At 43.0% G+C, this 18,866-nt stretch overlaps 1 protein-coding gene and 1 pseudogene across 2 annotated transcripts in view; both read left to right on the top strand.

The window, feature by feature from the left end:
• The first annotated feature begins 1,410 nt into the window (after window positions 1-1,410).
• Window positions 1,411-6,842, top strand: LOC308294302 (annotated as a pseudogene). Its single transcript has 2 exons — window positions 1,411-3,031; window positions 5,139-6,842. The product of its transcript is annotated as an uncharacterized misc_RNA (transcript).
• A 1,750-nt stretch (window positions 6,843-8,592) lies between these two features.
• Window positions 8,593-18,866, top strand: part of hbp1 (HMG-box transcription factor 1) — a 29,078-nt gene continuing 18,804 nt past the window's right edge. Inside the window, exons 1-6 of the mRNA XM_080737566.1 lie at window positions 8,593-8,606; window positions 11,408-11,521; window positions 12,414-12,636; window positions 14,079-14,199; window positions 15,357-15,471; window positions 15,807-15,922. Of these exons, the coding sequence (XP_080593692.1) occupies window positions 11,449-11,521; window positions 12,414-12,636; window positions 14,079-14,199; window positions 15,357-15,471; window positions 15,807-15,922 (648 nt within the window). The 5' untranslated portion in view covers window positions 8,593-8,606; window positions 11,408-11,448. The remainder of the gene's footprint in view (window positions 8,607-11,407; window positions 11,522-12,413; window positions 12,637-14,078; window positions 14,200-15,356; window positions 15,472-15,806; window positions 15,923-18,866) is intronic.

The following is an 18,866-nucleotide window of genomic DNA, read 5'->3' on the forward strand; positions in this document are numbered from 1 at the left end:
CCCCTCTGCAGTTCCAGCTTCAGTAGCTTCAATATTTACAAGCCGTTCTGGGGGCTTGGGTAGAAGAGGAAAGTTACATACAGTAGTGCATCAGTGGTTTCCAAACTGGGGGCGGGACCACCAGGGGGGTCTCCAAATGATTTCCCTAATGTGCAACATTGTTTTACATTAGACAATTGACACTGGGTGAAAAAAATGTGATCATCATCAAATCCTGTGATACAAATGTAATCATTAGGAAAAAAAGGAATTTGGGGGTGAACTACTCCTTTAAGTACATATTTTTGAGTACTTTCTCCACCACTGATTCTGCAAATGTTGAGTCCCCAACAACACTCCCTCTCATTGGCCAGGAGCTCAGCTACAACTCAGCGATGAAATGTAAATGTGAAATGTTACAGTTACAGTGCATGTTATCAGCCATCAGTTCTGTTGTGAAAACCACAACCATATTTTGACAGCCGATTTCAGAGAGAGAGAGAGAGAGAGCTCTCTCTGTTTCTATCAGTCTCTCTGTTTCGTTCTTTCTCTCTCTCTCTTGTTCTCTGTCTCTCTCTCCCTCACAGAGTTCCAATAATGTCCGCACGTATATGCTATACAGACTTAAGGCAGGAACACACTGCAATATATTGAAGTGGTCGGTATTTCACACTACACAAGTGTCGGGAGCCTTTCTCTGTTACGTGTCATCTTTTCGACACCCAACTCTATCCCTTACCCTAAACCTAACCTCCATGGGGTGAGTCGCTAACCCTCCCGACGCTCCTTTGTCGAAATGACAGTCGTACGAAAGAGCGAGATTTCCCCCTGAGAAACAGAGAAAGTGAGAGAGCCAGAGAAAGGGAGTGAGAGAGAGCGGAAAGACAGAGCTGGAGAAAGAGACAGGCATACAGACGGACGGACGGACGGACGGACGGACGGACGACGGACGGACGGACGGACGGACGGACGGACGGACGGACGGACGGACGGACGGACGGACGGACGGACGGACGGACGGACGGCAGACAGACAGACAGACAGACAGACAGACAGACAGACAGACAGACAGACAGACAGACAGAAACAGAAAGACAGAGAGGTAGCGACAGCGTTCAGAGTGTCTCACGGCTAATTCAACACGAGGAAGGAAAGAGTCATGTTTCAGCAGGGTGAATAGTTCTACCGATGAATCACAGTGAATTAGAGCCCTCCCCTTTATACACACTGCTTCTCCCTAAACACGCCACACGCACGCACGCACGCACGCACGCACGCACGCACGCACGCACAGACACACACACACACACACACACACACACACACACACACACACACACACACACACACACACACACGAACTAGGAACCTCCCTTTTTTCATACCATACATAACTGAACTCTGTCTGTTTTTCAGTCAGTTGGCTGAAAAATGGCACAACAAGCAGTTCAACTGAATCAGTATCAGTTGTGCTGTTCTATCTGTCTGGATCTACTGAAGGATCCAGTGACTGTTCCCTGTGGACACAACTACTGCAGTAGGTGTATTGAGGGATACTGGAGTCAGGATGATCAAAGAGGGACATTCAGCTGTCCACAGTGCAGGCACACGTTCATCCCAAAACCTGTTCTGAAGAAAAACACCATGTTGGCTGAGGTGGTGGAGAGCCTGAAGAAGACAGGACTCCAAGATGTTCCTCCTGATCACTGCTATGCTGGACCTGGAGATGTGGCCTGTGATGTCTGCACTGGGAGAAAACTGAAATCTGTGAAGACTTGTCTTCAGTGTCTGGTCTCTTACTGTGACACTCACCTCCAGCCTCACTATCAGTCTCCTGCCTTTAAGAAACACAAGCTGGTCAAAGCCAGCAAGGTTCAGGAGAACATCTGCTCTCTTCACAACGAGGTGAGGAAGCTTTTCTGCCGTACTCATCAGCAGTGTATCTGTTCTCTGTGCTTTGTGGGAGGACACAAAGGTCACGATATTGTCTCAGCTCTAGCAGAAAGGACTGAGAGACAGAAAGAGCTTGATACGAGTCAGCAAAACATTAAGCAGAGAATCCAGGAGAGAGAGAAGGACGTGAAGGTGCTTCACCAGGAGGTGAAGTCCATCAATCACAGTGCTGATAGAGCAGTGGAGGACAGTGACACCATCTTTAAGGAGATGATATCTTCCATTGAGAGAAGACGATCTGAGGTGAGGGATCTGATCAGAGACCAGCAGAAACGTGAGGTGAGTCGTACTGAAGAACTGAGGAAGCGTGTGGAGCAGGAGGTCACTGAACTGAGGAGGAGACATGCTGAGCTGGAGCACATCTCACACACAGAGGATCACATCCATTTCCTACACAGTTACACCTCCCTCTCAAGGATCAGTGAATCTACACACCCAGTCATCAGCAACATCCATCCTCTGAGATACTTTGAAGATGTGACCGTGGCTGTGTCAAAGATGAGGCACAAACTAAAAGTCATTCTTAAAGAGGAAGGGACAAACGTCTCAGAGACAGTGGATAGAGTTGATGTTTTACTGCCAACTCCACCAGAACCCAAGACCAGAGCTGAGTTCTTAGAGTATGCATGTCCAATCACACTGGATCCAAACACAACACATCAACGCCTGTTTCTGTCTAAAGGGAACAGAAAAGTAACATGGATGAACCAACAACAATCATATCCTCATCACCCAGAGAGATTCGCTGAAAGGTGGCAGGTTCTGAGTAGAGAGGCTCTGACTGGACGCTGTTACTGGGAGATAGAGAGGAGTGGAGACTATGTTGATATAGCAGTCTCATATAAAGACATCAGCAGGACGGGAGATTATAATGAAAGTGGATTTGGATACAATGATAAATCGTGGTCTTTATTGTGTCTGACAGTATGTTGTGCTTTCAGTCACAGAGGCATTGAAACTAAAATCCCAGGTCATGTATCATCCAGTGTAGGAGTGTATGTGGATCACTGTGCAGGTACTCTGTCTTTCTACAGACACCATGACTCTCCTCCACAGAGTCCTCACCACATTCACCCAACCTCTGTATGCTGGGCTTGGAGTTAATGGGGGATTTTATTTTGGTGGGGCGGGGGCTGAGTTGTGTGTCCTCAAGTAGATTTTTGACTTTTTGACTTTGTCTCTCATGACTCCACAATGGTTGATATGCTCCAAGCACTTTTTTTTATCATTCTTTTTTGTTTTTACCTTTATGACCTTTTGAAAATGTACTGATTCTATTCAATTGAATGTAACAAATATTTACCAACATGATAATAAATGTGTGTATGACTTTATGTTTAGTATAGTGTTTAATTATGTTATGACAGTTGTAGATCTGTTATGACAGAGCTTGTAGATCTGCCGTTTTCACTAGGTCCCAGGCAAACGTCTAATTTCACTTTTGGGTATTGACCAGGGGAGCGTTTCGCTGTTACTACGTGTCATCTTTTCGACACCCAAACCCCCTTACCCTAACCCTAACCTCAATGGGGTGAGTCGCTAACCCTCCCGATGCTCCGTTGTCGAAATGAAGACACATAGTAGTAGCGAGATTTCACCATCGATCAGAAAGGTTTGGAACCCTTGGCCTTGGTCTACATAACATTTTGTTTAAATTGCATTTTCACTTACAATATTTGGGGGGACCGACACACATTGGTGCAACAAGCTCTGTCTGATCAGCGTGTCTCTGTTTCGATTCCCAGCGGGCCGGCACTGTGGGCCTTACTCCTTATGCCTGTTCATTTTTTGGTATTTTTATTTTTCACTATTTTGACAAATATACGTTGTGAGTTTGTAGAGCGGCTATTTTCACCATTATTCTTATTCTTATTATTTTATCTTCAAAATAGTAAGAAATGCCTAAAAACTCAACCACACTACTCCAGGTTCGATTTTCCTATGCGTCATCAGTGCTCATACCCTATAGGAGGGGTTGGCAAAAAGGGCCTTTCTGTGTGGAGTTTGTAATAATAATAATAATACATCAAACTTATATAGCACTTTTCAAGGTACTCAAAGTCGCTTTACGAAACAAAATAAAAACAACTTTATTAGGACAAAGTTAAAAAGGATACAATCTAAAAAGTAGAGATTGTACATTAACAGGGGCACACCATGTTTGCATGTTCTCCCTGTGTCTCCTAGGGTAAAAATGTACCCTCACAAATAACAAGCAGTAATTCTGGTCTCTATACTGCCTCCCACCTGATGGAGAGGAAAGGAACTGGTTGGAATAACATGTTCCTTTGTAGGGGTTAACCAGGCTGCAGTCATACGAGGCCTAGCGGGGTGCTTCACGCACAGGCAGGGTCAGGCGAGGACAGCAGTGTAGAATAGTAGGCCCAATGGGTGTGCATACATCTTGTCTCCAGGCCTACAGTACGGCCAATCAGTGCTCAAGGAGAGGGAGGCAGGGGGATGAAGCTATATCCTGAGGTAGGGCAGGTGCTTTCCAGAGAGCCGGACGGAACTGGTTAAACAGTAGGGGGTAACTGTGTAGGAATGTACTGAAGTGATCAGATATCTAAGATAACACCAAAAAACATCACAGACCAAAGGTAACTATTTGTGAATGGTCGAACAACCAATAAGATACTTATACGCACACTGTACATTAAGGGCTGTCGGAGGACTTTTGGGAGGAAATCGGTACAGGAGTCCACTAGGGTTAGCTTAGCTGCAATGCTCTATCTGCGAATGCTATCATTTCTGTCATTTCTGGAGAGAGAGAGAGAGAGAGAGAGAGACAGACAGACAGACGGAGAGAGAGACGGAGAGAGAGAGACGGAGAGAGAGAGACAGACAGAGAGAGAGAAAAATAAAGAAAGAAACAGAGACAGAGAGACTGATAGAAACAAAGAGAGAGAGAGAGAGAGAGAGAGAGAGAGAGAAAGAGAGAGAGAGTGTGAGAGAGCGGAAAGACAGAGTCATGTTTCACAATGGTGAATAGTTCTTCTGACTAGAGCCCTCCCCTTTATACACACTGCTCCTCCCTAAACACACGCACACAAACACAAACACACACACACACACACACACACACACACACACACACACACACACACACACACACACACACACACACACACACACACACACACACACACTAGGAAACTCCCTTTTTTCATACTACCATACATAACTGAACTCTGTCTGTGTTTCAGTCAGTCGGTTGTAAAATGGCACAACAAGCAGTTCAACTGAATCAGGATCAGTTGTGCTGTTCTATCTGTCTGGATCTACTGAAGGATCCAGTGACTGTTCCCTGTGGACACAACTACTGCAGTAGGTGTATTGAGGGATACTGGGGTCAGGATGATCAAAGAGGGACATTCAGCTGTCCACAGTGCAGACACACGTTCATCCCAAGACCTGTTCTGAAGAAAAACACCATGTTGGCTGAGGTGGTGGAGAGCCTGAAGAAGACAGGACTCCAAGATGTTCCTCCTGATCACTGCTATGCTGGACCTGGAGATGTGGCCTGTGATGTCTGCACTGGGAGAAAACTGAAATCTGTGAAGACTTGTCTTCAGTGTCTGGTCTCTTACTGTGACACTCACCTCCAGCCTCACTATCAATCTCCTGCCTTTAAGAAACACAAGCTGGTCAAAGCCTCCAGCGAGCTTAATGATAACATCTGCTCTCGTCACGACGAGGTGAGGAAGCTTTTCTGTAGTACTGATCAGCATTGTATCTGTTCTCTGTGTGCCGTGGAAGAACACAAAGGTCACGATATTGTCTCAGCTGCAGTAGAGAGGACTGAGAGACAGAAAGAGCTTGATATGAGTCAACAAAACATAAAGCAGAGAATCCAGCAGAGAGAGAAAGACGTGAAGGTGCTCCACCAGGAGGTGAAGTCCATCAATCACAGTGCTGATAGAGCAGTGGAGCACAGTGACACCATCTTTAAGGAGATGATCTCTTCCATTGAGAGAAGACGATCTGAGGTGAGGGATCTGATCAGAGACCAGCAGCAACGTGAGGTGAGTCGTGCTGAAGAACTGAGGAAGCGTGTGGAGCAGGAGGTCACTGAACTGAGGAGGAGACATGCTGAGCTGGAGCACATCTCACACACAGAGGATAACACACATTTCCTACACAGTTACACCTCCCTCTCAAGGATCAGTGAAACTACACATCCAGTGAGCAGCGACGTCCGTCCTCTGAGATACTTTGTAGATGTGACCGCGTCTGTGTCAAAGATGAGGGACAAACTAGAGGACATTCTTAAAGATGAAGGGACAAACGTCTCAGAGACAGTGAATAGAGAGGATATTTTACTGTCAACACCAGCAGAACCCAAGACCAGAGCTGAGTTCTTAGAGTATGCATTTCCAATCACACTGGATGCAAACACAGCACATCAACACCTGTCTCTGTCTAAAGAGAACAGAAAAGTGACATTTATGAACCAACAACAGTCATATCCTCATCACCCAGAGAGATTCACTGGAGAGTTACAGGTTCTGAGTAGAGAGGCTCTGACTGGGCGCTGTTACTGGGAGATAGAGAGGAGTGGACACATTGTTGATATAGCAGTCTCATATAAAGACATCAGCAGAACAGGAGATTATAATGAAAGTGGATTTGGATCCAATGATACATCTTGGTCTTTACAGTGTCAAACAGGATGTTATTTTTTCAGTCACAGAAACATTGATACTAAAATCCCAGGTTCCTCCAGAATAGGAGTGTATCTGGACCACAGTGCAGGTACTCTGTCCTTCTATAGTGTCACTGACACCATGACTCTCCTCCACAGAGTCCTCACCACGTTCACCCAACCCCTCTATGCTGGATTTAGGTTTTGCGGACTTTGGGTGAGTGAAGCCACTGCTGAGTTGTGTGACCTCAAGTAGATCTGACTTTCCCAGCAAGCACGGTCAGGACCTGGACCAATCAGTCTGGATTGGGGCCAGATCAAGTCAAACCATGACTAGTCAGATCTGGCCTAGAATATTAGCTGATTTCAACCGACATAACTCCTGCCCACGAAAACGGACGCCCTGGATTATTCAGAGAGGGTCCGATCGAGGCCAGATAAATATAATAACTAGTCAGTTATGTCCCAGAATATAACCTTACATGCTCATATTTCAACCAACATTATAACAATAACAAGAATGTTCATATGACGTCCTGGTAATGACGTCAAGACCATCCCCATATGGGCTGTGATCTGGCCAGTTCTGAACATCACCGGAGTCACTGGAGGACGTTATCATAACATCATCATGACATCATCATGACGTCAACAAAGAAAGTAAAAAAAAAAAAAGAAGCTTTATCAAAGCATGTTTATTGTAGCCTACTCGTTCGTTTTTTCCTTTATGTATTGAGAAGCTATTGTAAAACTTGATAATCATCTCTCATGTTCATACAAATTCAATTCATACAATATTTCTGAGTCAATTTGGTTCCATTTTGTGTCTGATTGATATGCTCCAATGAGCACTTTTTTATTTTGTATGTATTTGTTTTTTCCATTTCTTTATTTTGTGGGTTTGCTATTCCAAAAATAACAATGATTTATATGTTCACGTTTAACAGTAAATATTACAAAGTGAATGACCTTTTGAAAATTAACTGATTATATTCAATTTAATGTAATACATATTAACCAACATGATAATAAATATAATCCACCTCATGTCCAAAACCATTACTACAATTTGAAAGGCAAAACAGGGAAAGAACCCTGTGGAAAAAATGCATTTGCAGTTCAAAGCACCATGCATCTATGTGTTCCATCCACAAGGGGTCAGTGTAGCACAATGATTTAGTCATGGCTGTAAATCCTGTAAATCCCAGACACGACACATGATATATCACTAGCAGTGTTGAAAGGTGCACTTGATCAAGTACTGTCTGTACTTAAAGGGATTAACAAATAATAATAATAATATTAAAAAAGAAATGTCCTCCTAATAATACGTAATAATAAGTTAACTATCGCTTATAAGTAGCCTACTTTTACTTACCTGATTATATCCATTTTTGCAATACTTAATACTTCTGCTCCACTAACACTTCAGCAAATTATATATTTGTTTTTACTCGCTGCAATTATTTGACAACTTGAAAGTTACTTTTGTAGATTGTTGTATACTTCAGCTATTCAAATATCATATCATATCATATCATATCATATCATATCATATCATATCATATCATATCATATCTATCAAGAAGACATACAATAAAAATAGTATTGTTATTGTTGCTGCAATCAGCTGTTCCATGAAGACAACAGGCATGCACTTCCAGCCAATGAGAACCACATCAACAAACCAAGGTCCACGCCCCCTCCAGGGCATTGACGGGCCACGAGCCAATGAGAACGAGGCGTCCGCAAGACCGACGTCCCGACCGGCCAATGCGAGGGCTCTGTCGCGTCACGTCCCCGCCCCCTACCCCCCAGTGAACGGCCAGAGAATGGAAGCAGCCCTGGCGGTGTACGCGTCGTCGCTCGGCGGTGCCGCGCGCCGGAAATGCCGCAGATCCACAAGCTCACAACGCGGTTGAATCCAATTCCGCTGTGATCTTGCAGATCTGCGTTTTTCTTTTTTCGCTCGGCACCGCCGTACGACGCCACACAAAGAGGGCATTATATTTCGATGGCGACAGCCTCGGTGAGTGAAGTTGTTCTCGTCTTTTTTGATACTTGAATGTATTGTTTTATAACGAAACCTAACAGCTCAAAGTCATATTTTATACATTTAGCACGCGCTCTTCCGTGGCGCCGTTACGAAACAACCCCAACATTAAGCTGTCACGTTGCCTTTTTATTATTTTATTTGATTTATATTTGACGGACGGGGCTCTTTCTTTTTTCTCATTGTGACGTGTTGTTGTTTTGGTTTGCAGAAGCAGCAGCTGGACAGCTGGCAGTACTTTATTGTTTCAAACGTTAATTATAACCAACATACACGACGTTTACTTTGTTGTCTCAATGGTGTTTTTCCCTTTCTTTTTTTGTCGCTGCCATGCCATCTACAATGTAGTTTATTTTATCGTTATTACTATTTCACAAATGCCCTGCGGGGGACAATAACATTGTGTATTGAATTGACATAGGCCTGCATATGAAGACGAAACGACAAAAGTTTAAATGTGGAAAGTGTGTTTTTTTGTTAAAATGTTCATGAATGTTTTGGTTCTCATTCATTTGCACGGACGGGGCGCAGAGGGGTTGCGTCATCATGCCTCAACTTGTTGACATTCTTTTGTTTACAATGAGAGACTTGCTTTTTTATGGAGCCGGGGTCGATTCTGTTTTGTGAGTAGCACATCCACTCCGTAGCGGAAACGGAAGTTGTCCGTGTAGCTGCACGTGTGTGTGCGTGGAAATCGCCGGAAACGGCAGGTGGGCTCTCAGACCGGATGTGGGCACCAGGTGGTAAATGGGAACCAGGCTTTCCATGGTGCGAGGTAGTGCGATAAGAGCCGATCTACAAGCTATCGACGCGACGCATTGATAGCTTTTAGATCAGCTCTTATCGACTGATGTTAGTTATTTGTGAATCATTCAGTTCCTTTGTGTTTTGTGTGTTATTTAGAGCTATAAACCCGTTGGAATGTGTGGATGCTTTGTTATGCTTATATTAGCCTACTTTAAATTTTTGTTCTCCATTTTTGAAAATTCATAAATAGATGCATTTATGCTTTAAATTATACATGATGTGTAGTGCTCATTCACAGGCGTTTACATGAAATAGACTAACAAAAGCGCAAAAGAAAAGATTAACTGAAATAAAGCATAACAAAAATGTAAAAGCAGTAGGCAATGAAAGAGCAGGTCATGATCACAGAAATGTGAATGAATGTGCATTGTGCATATGAGTGCAGTCGGTGATCTAACGTGCCTGAACACAGTTTGATCACATGATCAGACAAAGGACCCCCCCCCCCCCCCCCCCCCCCACACACACACACACACACACACACACACACACGTGTTATCATTTTAAAAGATCACAAGATCCAATTTTGACAACTTCATTCATTTGACTGTGTCTGCTTTCATCTTGTCTCCATTCATTCAACCGAATGAAAATATCATTCTAGAACAGGGGTGGGCAACTTAGATGATAGAGAGGGCCACTATATTTCCACTTTCACTCCAGTCCAGTGGGCCACATTGCATATTGCTACTGTCGAGCAAATCTCATGTCCAGTAAAAGTAGCAAAAAAATCGACAGTAAATCTTTTGCTACTTTTGAATTCTTTTGGAATTGGAATCCAAATGTAACACTTTGAATTAATTTCAAATGCATTTAGTTATATTTATGTTATCTTTATTAACTTAAATACAAATACATTGGGGGCGCCCGCTGGCCTATGGTCCAGGCACATACCACTTAGGCATTGCCACATAGGCATGGATGCCTGGCGGCATCGCTGGTTCGATTCCCTATCTGGAAGACCTTTGCCGTGTGTCACTCCCCATCTCTCCCCCATTTCCTGTAAGTCTACTCTCCAATCAATAAAGGCATAAAAGTCCAAAAACAAATCTTAAAAAAAAAAAAAAAAAAAAAAAAAAAATTGGACACAAAAAAAACATTAGACTAACATTTTAATATTACTAGGCCTATACTAGTCATTCAACTACTATAGACTGAAGTAGTTAAACGGGTCAGGTTTTCAACTTTGCATGTTTGGAATTCTAACAGCTGAAATCAATAATATATCAGTTTTCCGAGACCTGCGGGCCTCATTAAGTGAAGGTGTAGCCGCATGTGACCCACCCATCCATGTAACTATGTTCTAGAAGAATGATTTCTCTATAACCCTGTACACGTTGATTCAACAGATGTTTTTGTATGAAATGTTCACATGAAATAATTTTAGAAGAAACATCTTTTGATCTTTGGTTGAACTGATAGAATGTGATGATTCGTCTTGTCTTCATTCATTTAAAAGGTCTTTGGAAGACCCTGGATGTGAAATTATTCTGTTAGAGCAGGGGTCTTCAATTTGTATAAAATGCTGTTGCAGATTAAACTTTTTTCATAGATTTCATAGATAGCTATATTATATTGTGTAATAGCACTATCAGAACAGAGCTGTGTAAATCAATATTTGTGTTGGTTTGTTAACATTATCTCTTCTATTAACATGTTGGAGTTGGATTTATGTTATTGTGTATGTTCAGATATTTAACCACAAACCCTTAATGCTTAGTAAACTAAACTGTTGGCTCTGTCTGTACATTGTCTGCTCTTTTCCCACTGTACACCAAACCTCTTCGCTTAAAATAGCTGATCTACAAGCTCACACGCTTGTAGATCACACAATTTGGCTGTCCCCCTGTAGTAACAATCCCGGACCCCCTGTGGAAGAACCATGTGTTAACTTAGAATGGCTGAATACGTTGATCGTCGATTCAACAAATGGAATGTGACGTTTCATTTTGTCTTCATTGTTTCTACAGGTATGATGTGGTGTTGATGTGAAATCATCGTTTCTGTCAGAATGGATGAATCCTTTGATCCTCTCAAATGCACCGAAGACCTGCCTGCCTCACCCGGTTGCCACATGGACTTTGGTAACTATGAGGAGACACTCAATACATTTTTTACACTGCATTTAGCACTCTTTTCTAGGGCTGTCACGATTATGACTTTTCACATGATGATTAATTGTCACTCAAATAATTGCGATTAACAATTTAATTGTGTTTTTGTCGTTGACAATTACATTTTTGTTTGGCTTTTAGGCTTTGAAGTTGCACATGGCAGATATGACACATGACCTAAATATACAAAGAAAGTACTGACATATTTGACAACTTTATACTTTAGAAAGAAGAACATTCATAGTGGAAATAGCCGATCTACCAGCTCGTAGATCTGCTACTTCCACTATTTTTTAAATGTTTGAAAATATATAAACATGACGATTATGACAAAATAATTGCGATTATGTCAAATATTTGCGACTAGACGATTATGTAATAATTGTGACAGGCATACTCTTACCCAGAATGACTTAGAATACGCAAGGTAAACGCATACATAGAATGCAGAGAGACAGTGTAGTAGTGACTCAAGAAACTAAAATCACAGGTAAACCAGGAACCTAGCATCAGTCTCTAAACAATACACTATAAAAAGATAATCTGTACATGTACTTTGAACCTATACTATAGGATACCAGGTAAACAATGCATCTGTTTAGATAACATGCAATCTAAATGACGATTTTGACGGTGGTCAGGAGTCAGGACAAACAAGCCTAAGTAACAAGAGCATGAGAACAAATGAACAAGCTCTGTCTTATAGTGTTCCAGTCACAACGTTGTCAACTCTTTGATCTGAAAGAAAGAAAGATATCATTTTGGTGGTTCTCAGCACGAAAACGTTTGAGAACCAATGCTTTAGAAGGCAGTTGTTGAATCGTCCTCAGGTCTTAATGCGTGCATGTGTGTCTCTCTGCAGATGACATGCCAGAGCTCCAGGAGGTGGATCTGGAGCGGAGCTCAGACGTGTACCAGCTGGGGTCCGAGGTGTCCCACCACCACCACCAGGAGGAGGAGCTCAGCAGCTCCCCACGGGACAGCGGCTGGCTCACAGAGCTGGCCAATATCGCCACTGGGCCCCAGAGCCCACTCGCCACTGGGCCCCAGAGCCCACTGGTGAAGGACAGCGCCCCCCGCAAGAGGTTAGACCTGTGGTTCCCAACCTGGGGGTCGGGAACCATTTGTGGCTCGCGGACACATTTTTATGGGTCCATTTATTTATTTTTTGTTTCCTACATTTTGTTTTTAATTATTATAGAGGGTATGCATCATATGCCACTCATTGCCACTCAAGCCATCATATGCCACTCAAGCGTTGGTTGGGAAACTCCTCCATACTCCCCCTCACACCTACTGACTCCTTATGACTCCTGCTGACCCCTCATGACTCTTATTGACTCTGTCTTTTGTCTCTCAGTAGGCGTTCCCGCATAACCATCCGATCTACAAGCTCTCAACGCGGTGTGAAGCATCACATTGGGAGCTTGTAGATCTGCTATTTTCACTAGTTTGGGTCCCGGGCAAACGTCTAATTTCTCTTTTGGGTCACAACCTGGAAAGTTTGGGAACACCTGGGTTAGACTGTTAGACATCAGTCAATTTTGACAACACGCGCCCGCCCGTCATTAATCAGATCCGCGGACCGACCCGTTACCCGTCATTATATAAAAATCTAAACCAGATCTACCCCGCCCATTAAAAAATGTACCTGTCGCCCACCCGTGTACCTGCGATTACATGCAGTAAAGTAAATGGCCCACAACCGTGCGTGCATGCTTCCAAATGGCATCGCGCTCGATCGTCCCTGCATGCCATCCTTAGTTTTTGCAACGCAATATACAATATTTACACTTGCAAGATGCCTCAGGGTGACGTGCGACCTAGGTCGCGCCAATTCTAGGCCATCTGGACAGTGATGTATATCGGACCAGTTACACATATGGAGACCCCTGGTACCCATATATGGAGATCCATCTACTCTATATGGAGATATGCTGTGAGAGCCCAAACATGCTTACTCAGTTATTCGTTATGTGAAAGTCCTATTACTTCTATATATGACATCTAAAATCATACCCTTTTATGCCTATCCCTGTCTGTAGAACCAGTGAAGCCAGAGCGTGATGTCAGAGCAGCAAACCCATTCTGTTAGAGTGGTTCTCCTGAGATCACAGTGACATCAGAGCATGATGTCAGAGCGACAAACCAATAGAACCACAGTGTCAGGGTGACAGACAGACAGACAGACAGACAGAGATACATACAGACAAGCTGTGACTGTTCACATACTAATCTGCGACCTATGGTCGCAATAAATGCCAGGTCGGCTGCCACTCTTAGGGTTCAACAAGGGTTCATATTTTACATTGTACTTAGAGAAAAGAAAAGATGAGTGTTCAAATGTTTTCGTTTACTGCGTTCTATTGTTTTAGCGATTTGATTTCAGAATGTTTTAATAATAATAATCACAAAGTGATAATGTTTACTGTACTTCAGACATTCCTCAGTGTGTGTGTGTGTGTGTGTGTGTGTGTGTGTGTGTGTGTGTGTGTGTGTGTGTGTGTGTGTGTGTGTGTGTTTTCAGATCGTCTCCCGTCCACATCTTTGGCCACAGTAACAGTTTGCATTCCTACGCCCGCCCCCCGCTGGCCAGCAGCGCCCCCACACCCTCTAGAGGACACCTGAGGGAGCGCAGGCGTGTCAGGGTAGGAGTTCACCTTCCATTCATGTACTTTGCGCACTTACTGTTGTTGATGTGTATTAAAGGTAGTGAAAGTGATACAAGTGAACATAAAGTGTTAAATAGCTCTATATTGTGACAGTAATCATAGCTATAGAGCTGGAGACACAGAGAGACCCCTGTTATTGAGCAAACATAGAGTACTATCACAATATAGAGCTATTTAACACTGTTAGTGAACACACTCTCAATGGTAATGATTATTATTACAATATAGAGCTATTTAACACTGTTACTGAACAAACACTCGATAGTAATGATTATTATTACAATATAGAGCTATTTAACAGTTACTTAACACTTTATAGCAATGATTACTATCACAATATAGAGCTATTTAACACTGTTACTGAACAAACGCTATAGCAATCAGTACTATCACAATATGAAGCTTTAATCTTTTACCAAAATCGAGCCTTTGTTTTATCCAAAGCTACCACTTACACTGCCTTGCCTTTAAAGGGGCTACACCATGAATTTAACTTTTTTCAACTTTTGCAGTCTTTTTTTTGGTCTCCCCAATGTGCCTACCCAAAAAGATGTTTTCTGAATGGGTGTATTATGCAATAGACCTTATTCACATCGCGGCCATCTTGGATCACATGACCGCATAGGGTGGCAGCCTGCATTACAAACCATTGTAAACAATGGAGCGATGGTCCCAAAATATGAGTTCTGTTCAACCAATTCCTTTTGACCAAATCGACAAATGGGCAGATGAACTTCAACATCCCCAAAAGGATTAAATAGAAGGGTACATCCACAATATTCATGGCAGTTAGGTTGCAATGTTACTCTGTAGAAAGACTTGCTACAGTATCTGTGCAGACTAGTGCTTGCTCTGCCATCATATTAACTTACTATATCGTGATCTTTGCATATTAATCAGGTACAATCTAACAACACATAGTTAATATGATGGTGGAGCAAGCACTGTACAGATAGCAAGTCTTTGTACACATTACATGTTGTAACCTAACTTGAATACCGTTACCTTGGATGTAATCAATAGCTGTAGCCCTTCTATTTAATCCTTTTGGGGATGTTGAAGTTATCATCTGTCCAGTTGTCAAAATTTGGTCAAAAGAAATTGCTTGAACAGAACTGGTTCCTCTCCATCAGGCCAGCAGTGAGTCAGAGTCGGGCGTGTTCTCCATGTCGTCTTCCTTCTCCGATGATGAGGACATGGTCTGGTCCCAATCCTGGCCCGACACGGCCTGGCACTGCTTCCTCAAAGGTACACACATGCACAGCTACTGGGTACACCGTGACTGTTACCGCACAAACCTCTACCAAAGGGCTCTTTACAACGGCAGGATGAATCCAAATCTTTACGGAAGGGCTCATTTAGGTTCTAAGAACCCTATTTGAAATCCAGTCATATAATGGAAACAAGTACAGAACCATTAGGTCTGCATCAGATATTCAGTTGATTTTGACAGAAGTGTACTCTTCACTTCTCTTGCGTGTGCAAGCATTTAAATGAACACCTTCAACAACAACAAAATCACGCAACTAAAGCAAGGGAAGGGAACTAAAGAATAGCTGTCTTTTTTCTTTTTGTTCATTCAGGCACACGCCTGCGCTTCCACCGGGGTCCTAACGTGGAGTGGCAGGACGCTGATGAGCTCAGAGACTCTGACGATGATTCAGACGATGACAGTGTGACGTCATTTTCCACTCTCAAGGTTCCTAACATATTTAAGCACTCATCTAATCATTTCTTTCAGTCGTTGATTCCCATCGACACCTCACTGTTGTTTCTTGTCATGAAGAACTGAAGCTGTTTCACATCACTGGTTTCATGTACACAACATTAAGGTCCTTGCACATTGCTGCGTTTTTCGGAGCGAATTTCGGAGCACGTAAAAATAATAACCGACCTCACGTTATGTCAATCACGTTTGCACACTGCCGCCTGTTATTTCGTCCGATGCAGATTTTTTTCCGTTTTCCGCAGCTGTCAAACTATTAACTCATTTGTAGCCGATCCCGCGAATACTCGTGAAATATTAAAAGGTATCTAGAGTGCCGATCCCGCGTATAGGCGGGCTATTTAGTGTATATACAGTAAAGCTGGCAATGGCTACGTACCGTCCGTTGAAAAGTGCTGGTACGGGTGGAATCGCCGATTCATCATCATCGCGCATCCACGCAATAGTGATCCCTTAACTCTTTGAGTGCCAGCGCCCTCTAGGGGCCAAAGAATGCCAGCGCATCTCTCATAGGCGAGCGCTTTAGCTTCCAGGACTTCAGCTTCCAGGACCTCACGTGCTCACGTTCATGCACGGCATGGAAATGTCCCGGATGAAGATGCTAACAGAATGGCTATTCCCATTTTGTCATCTAAAAGATCATTTTTGGGCGATTTCGCCGTAAATAAACCTCGCGCCGCTTCCCTAAAACACAAAAAAGAGATATAAGCCTTTAAAGATGCGGTCTTTCATTGGATTAGGCGGAGATTGGCGATTGCGTTCGCAAATTACGGCCGGCCGGGAGGTTGCTAGCTTTCGGCTAGTAGCTAGAAAAATCAGGCCAGGCTTCAGAAGGCCTCTTATCATTTTATTCATTTAATTAAATAAAGCCGAACTACTTCGGGATCGGCACACTCGTGTACTCATCGGAAGCGGCGCCGAACATCGGGTGAACATTGGGGAGCTCAAAAATGTATTTTAAACCATTTTTAATGGAATATATCGTCGGACAGAGTAGAACGGCTAGCTGGCTAGCGGCTAGCGAGCCAGGACCACCCACGACTCTACAAGCAGCTCGGGGTAAGTGAATTAATAAAAAAAAGATTGTATTGGATTGAAATAAAGCCGAACTAGTTCGGGATCGGCACCAGATGAGTTAACATGGAAGCCAACGGTCTTTCTCATCTTTAATGTCCATTTTCTCCAAAAAACACTTTTGATGCCAACGATGGCATTGGATTCTCCCTAAAATAGCAAAAGTATAAAGGGATCCATCTTCCAGCCCTGTTTACATTTCGACCACAAGTACTTCCGGGTGAATCTCCGTCAAGTAGGAATTTGTTTAGTTAGCTCGATCTACCGTGTACAGAGCCTATCTGCAGATTCAGTCGTTCGGTACACATAGCACAGACTTTACTGATGCTCTGTGTGTGTGTGTGTGTGTGTGTGTGTGTGTGTGTGTGTGTGTGTGTGTGTGTGTGTGTGTGTGTGTGTGTGTGTGTGTGTGTCAGTGTTGTTTTTGGCAGGCATTTTAGATTTAGTGTTAGTCTTAGTCTTTTTGACGAAATGCTTATTAGTTTTAGTCAGATTTTAGTCATTTATATCCTTGATAGTTTTAGTCTAGTTTTAGTCGACTAGAACTCGAAAGGTTTTAGTCAAGTTTTAGTCGACGAACCCACACAAAGGTTTTAGTCCAGTTTTAGTCAATAGTTTTAGTCAAAAAGAAAAATGTGTCTTTAAATAAAATAATTAAGTATTAGACATTGGAATCAAAGTTGACAGGTACAATTGAATTCATAATGTATAGGCTAATGACAAGTGTATATTACACCTGCCCCATGCTATTTATATGCAGAGTTCACACAGGAATAATATAATATACGGTATCCATGGCCACTTGCACTTGCTTGTGCTGTCTGTACTGTAGTCACACACACACACACACACACACACACACACACACACACACACACACACACACACACACAGTACTGTTGAGTTCCAAGGATTTACAAGTGACGTCACAGTCATACTCGACGTCGGCGGCCGCTGACAGGAAACAAACAACCCCTACGTCACTAACGTAGCCTTTGAGAATAACACCTATCGCGTACCGTTCTCCGCATCCAGCGGAAAAAAAGTTTGCATGCTTTACAACAAACAATCCAATTAATTTACGTCTGCTTAAACAAGCCAACATTAGCCTGAAGCTTAGCGCCAGATGTTATAGAAAACGTTGAGGAGGGATTAGTAGGAAAGTGACCACGGCGGGTCCAGTTGTCAATGGGAAAGGAAATCAACTTCTCTTCTCTTCTCAGCAAAGCAAATGATTATGATTTGTTAAAAGGCTTGTGCCGTCAGCTTACCGGATTGGAATAGCAGCGCTCCGTGGTACTGTAAGTAAGCCTGCATTATTTCCTGGATTGTAAAATAGATCCATATTGTGTCTTCTTTTCCGACGATCGAATCTATTAATTGATGTTGACGCTGCTGCCGCGAGGCAGATACAGGGTCTTTACTCAATCAGATGATTAGCTTTCATTTGCAAATAGAAACTTAGTAACATTCCCAGCTGTAATGTTTGCAACTTCTGACCACAACAACAAACAACACGTGTGTTCCTGCTGACATCCCAGCCAATCACAGAGCCTGTTGCTATATGCGTCCTAGAACGTTCCATATGATTGGCCACTACTCCTCCATTGAAACAACTACTATAATATATTGCAGCTTTTCATGCATGTTTATTTAACGTCGTCCGATAGACCAGATGTTCATCTCGTCTTCGTTACATCAACGAAAACATACATTCGTCTCGTCATATTTTCGTCAGACTTATGCTTAGCTCGTTACGTTAACGTCACGTCATCGTCGTGAAAAAAAGGGGCGTCAACGAAATCATTTTCGTTAACGTCTCGTCAACAAAAACAACACTGGT

This window comes from Nannobrachium achirus, assembly GCF_963921795.1.
Source record: "Nannobrachium achirus genome assembly, chromosome: 11".
In the NCBI taxonomy this organism is placed as follows: domain Eukaryota; kingdom Metazoa; phylum Chordata; class Actinopteri; order Myctophiformes; family Myctophidae; genus Nannobrachium; species Nannobrachium achirus.